Consider the following 1,149-nt stretch of genomic DNA (forward strand, 5'->3'; position numbering starts at 1 on the left):
GGTACATGCATTTTCGAGATGCAGAGACCGAAGGTCATCATCCTTTTCAAAAAAAAAAAAAATCTCATCGTACATGTCCATGATGCCACCTTCCTTTACTCAATTGTCTCAAAAAAAAAAACCTTCCTTTACTCAAGAACTGCACTATCTATTCTGAACAACAGGGGGAAACGCTGCATACTCCGAAGTTGTACAACAACAGTGGATTGCCATTTATTCATCAATATACTAGGAGTAGTATGTATACAGAGCGCCAAACTCCCAAAAGCATACACAAGTACTACAAAACTAGTAATACATCACAGCACAACGGGCGGCCAAGATTGATCGATCAGAATTCAGAAGCGACGCGCCAGCCTCCAGAACCACGCCACAATCCCATTCTCATTGTCCTCGTCGTCTGAATCCGAGTCGCTGTCGGTGTCCGAGTCCTCGCCGGGCCGCTCCTGTTCCGGCCCGTGCTCCTCCCCCTCGCTCTTCAACGCTGGATGGCCCTGGCCGCCGAAGGACGGCGACTCGTCGGAGACCGCCACGTCGTCTCCGCCGCCGCACCGGATGATCTGGGGGCGCTGGCGGGCCGGGTGAACCACCATCTCCTCCTCCTCTGTTATCATGGAGTGGACTTTGGTCGGGTTGGCCGCCTCGGCAGCCGCCAACTGCTTGGCCAGAAGCGGCTCGGCGGTGGCCAGGAGGTCAACGGCTTCGGGTACCACCTGCGTCGGAAGCTCGACGGGGAGGCGCGCCGGGACAGAGCCGACGAGGAGGCAGCAGACGAGCACGAAGAGGGCAGCGGCGGCGCCGGTGCGCGCCATGGGTGTTGCTCGTGGTGGCGCGTGGTCAGTGTGGTGATGGAATGGAAGCGTGGAAGAGGGAATAAGCTGGGCTGGGAGCTATGCAGAAGAGTGAAAGACCAGTTGGAATTTTCGATGTATTTAGAGTTGGGGATTATGAAAGGTCGTTTGATTAGTCGCTAAGGAAACGCTCCCTTGTCGCCTTCATGTTACGAGAGGGAGACGACTTTGAGCGAGAGCGACATTGTTTAGCTTGCTACAGGTTTTATGGTGTCGCTGGTATTCTTTGCGAGGCACATAGTATGGTATGAGTCTATGAGATATCTAGATATTTTATGGAACAGAGTGACGAACTCGC

At 53.8% G+C, this 1,149-nt stretch overlaps 1 protein-coding gene across 1 annotated transcript; it reads right to left on the reverse strand.

Moving 5' to 3' along the window:
• Positions 1-178: 178 nt before the first annotated feature.
• On the reverse strand, positions 179-947 carry LOC119267185. The gene has a single exon (XM_037548533.1). The coding sequence runs from the start codon at positions 810-812 to the stop codon at positions 339-341; it is 474 nt and encodes a 157-aa protein (XP_037404430.1). The 5' UTR covers positions 813-947; the 3' UTR covers positions 179-338.
• Positions 948-1,149: the final 202 nt, after the last annotated feature.

The sequence above is a fragment of the Triticum dicoccoides genome, chromosome 3A (genome assembly GCF_002162155.2).
Source record: "Triticum dicoccoides isolate Atlit2015 ecotype Zavitan chromosome 3A, WEW_v2.0, whole genome shotgun sequence".
Lineage (NCBI taxonomy): Eukaryota > Viridiplantae > Streptophyta > Magnoliopsida > Poales > Poaceae > Triticum > Triticum dicoccoides.

Excerpts from the sequence above, each read along its gene's own strand:
- LOC119267185 (XM_037548533.1), bottom strand. The coding sequence starts at position 812 with ATGGCGCGCACCGGCGCCGCCGCTGCCCTCTTCGTGCTCGTCTGCTGC.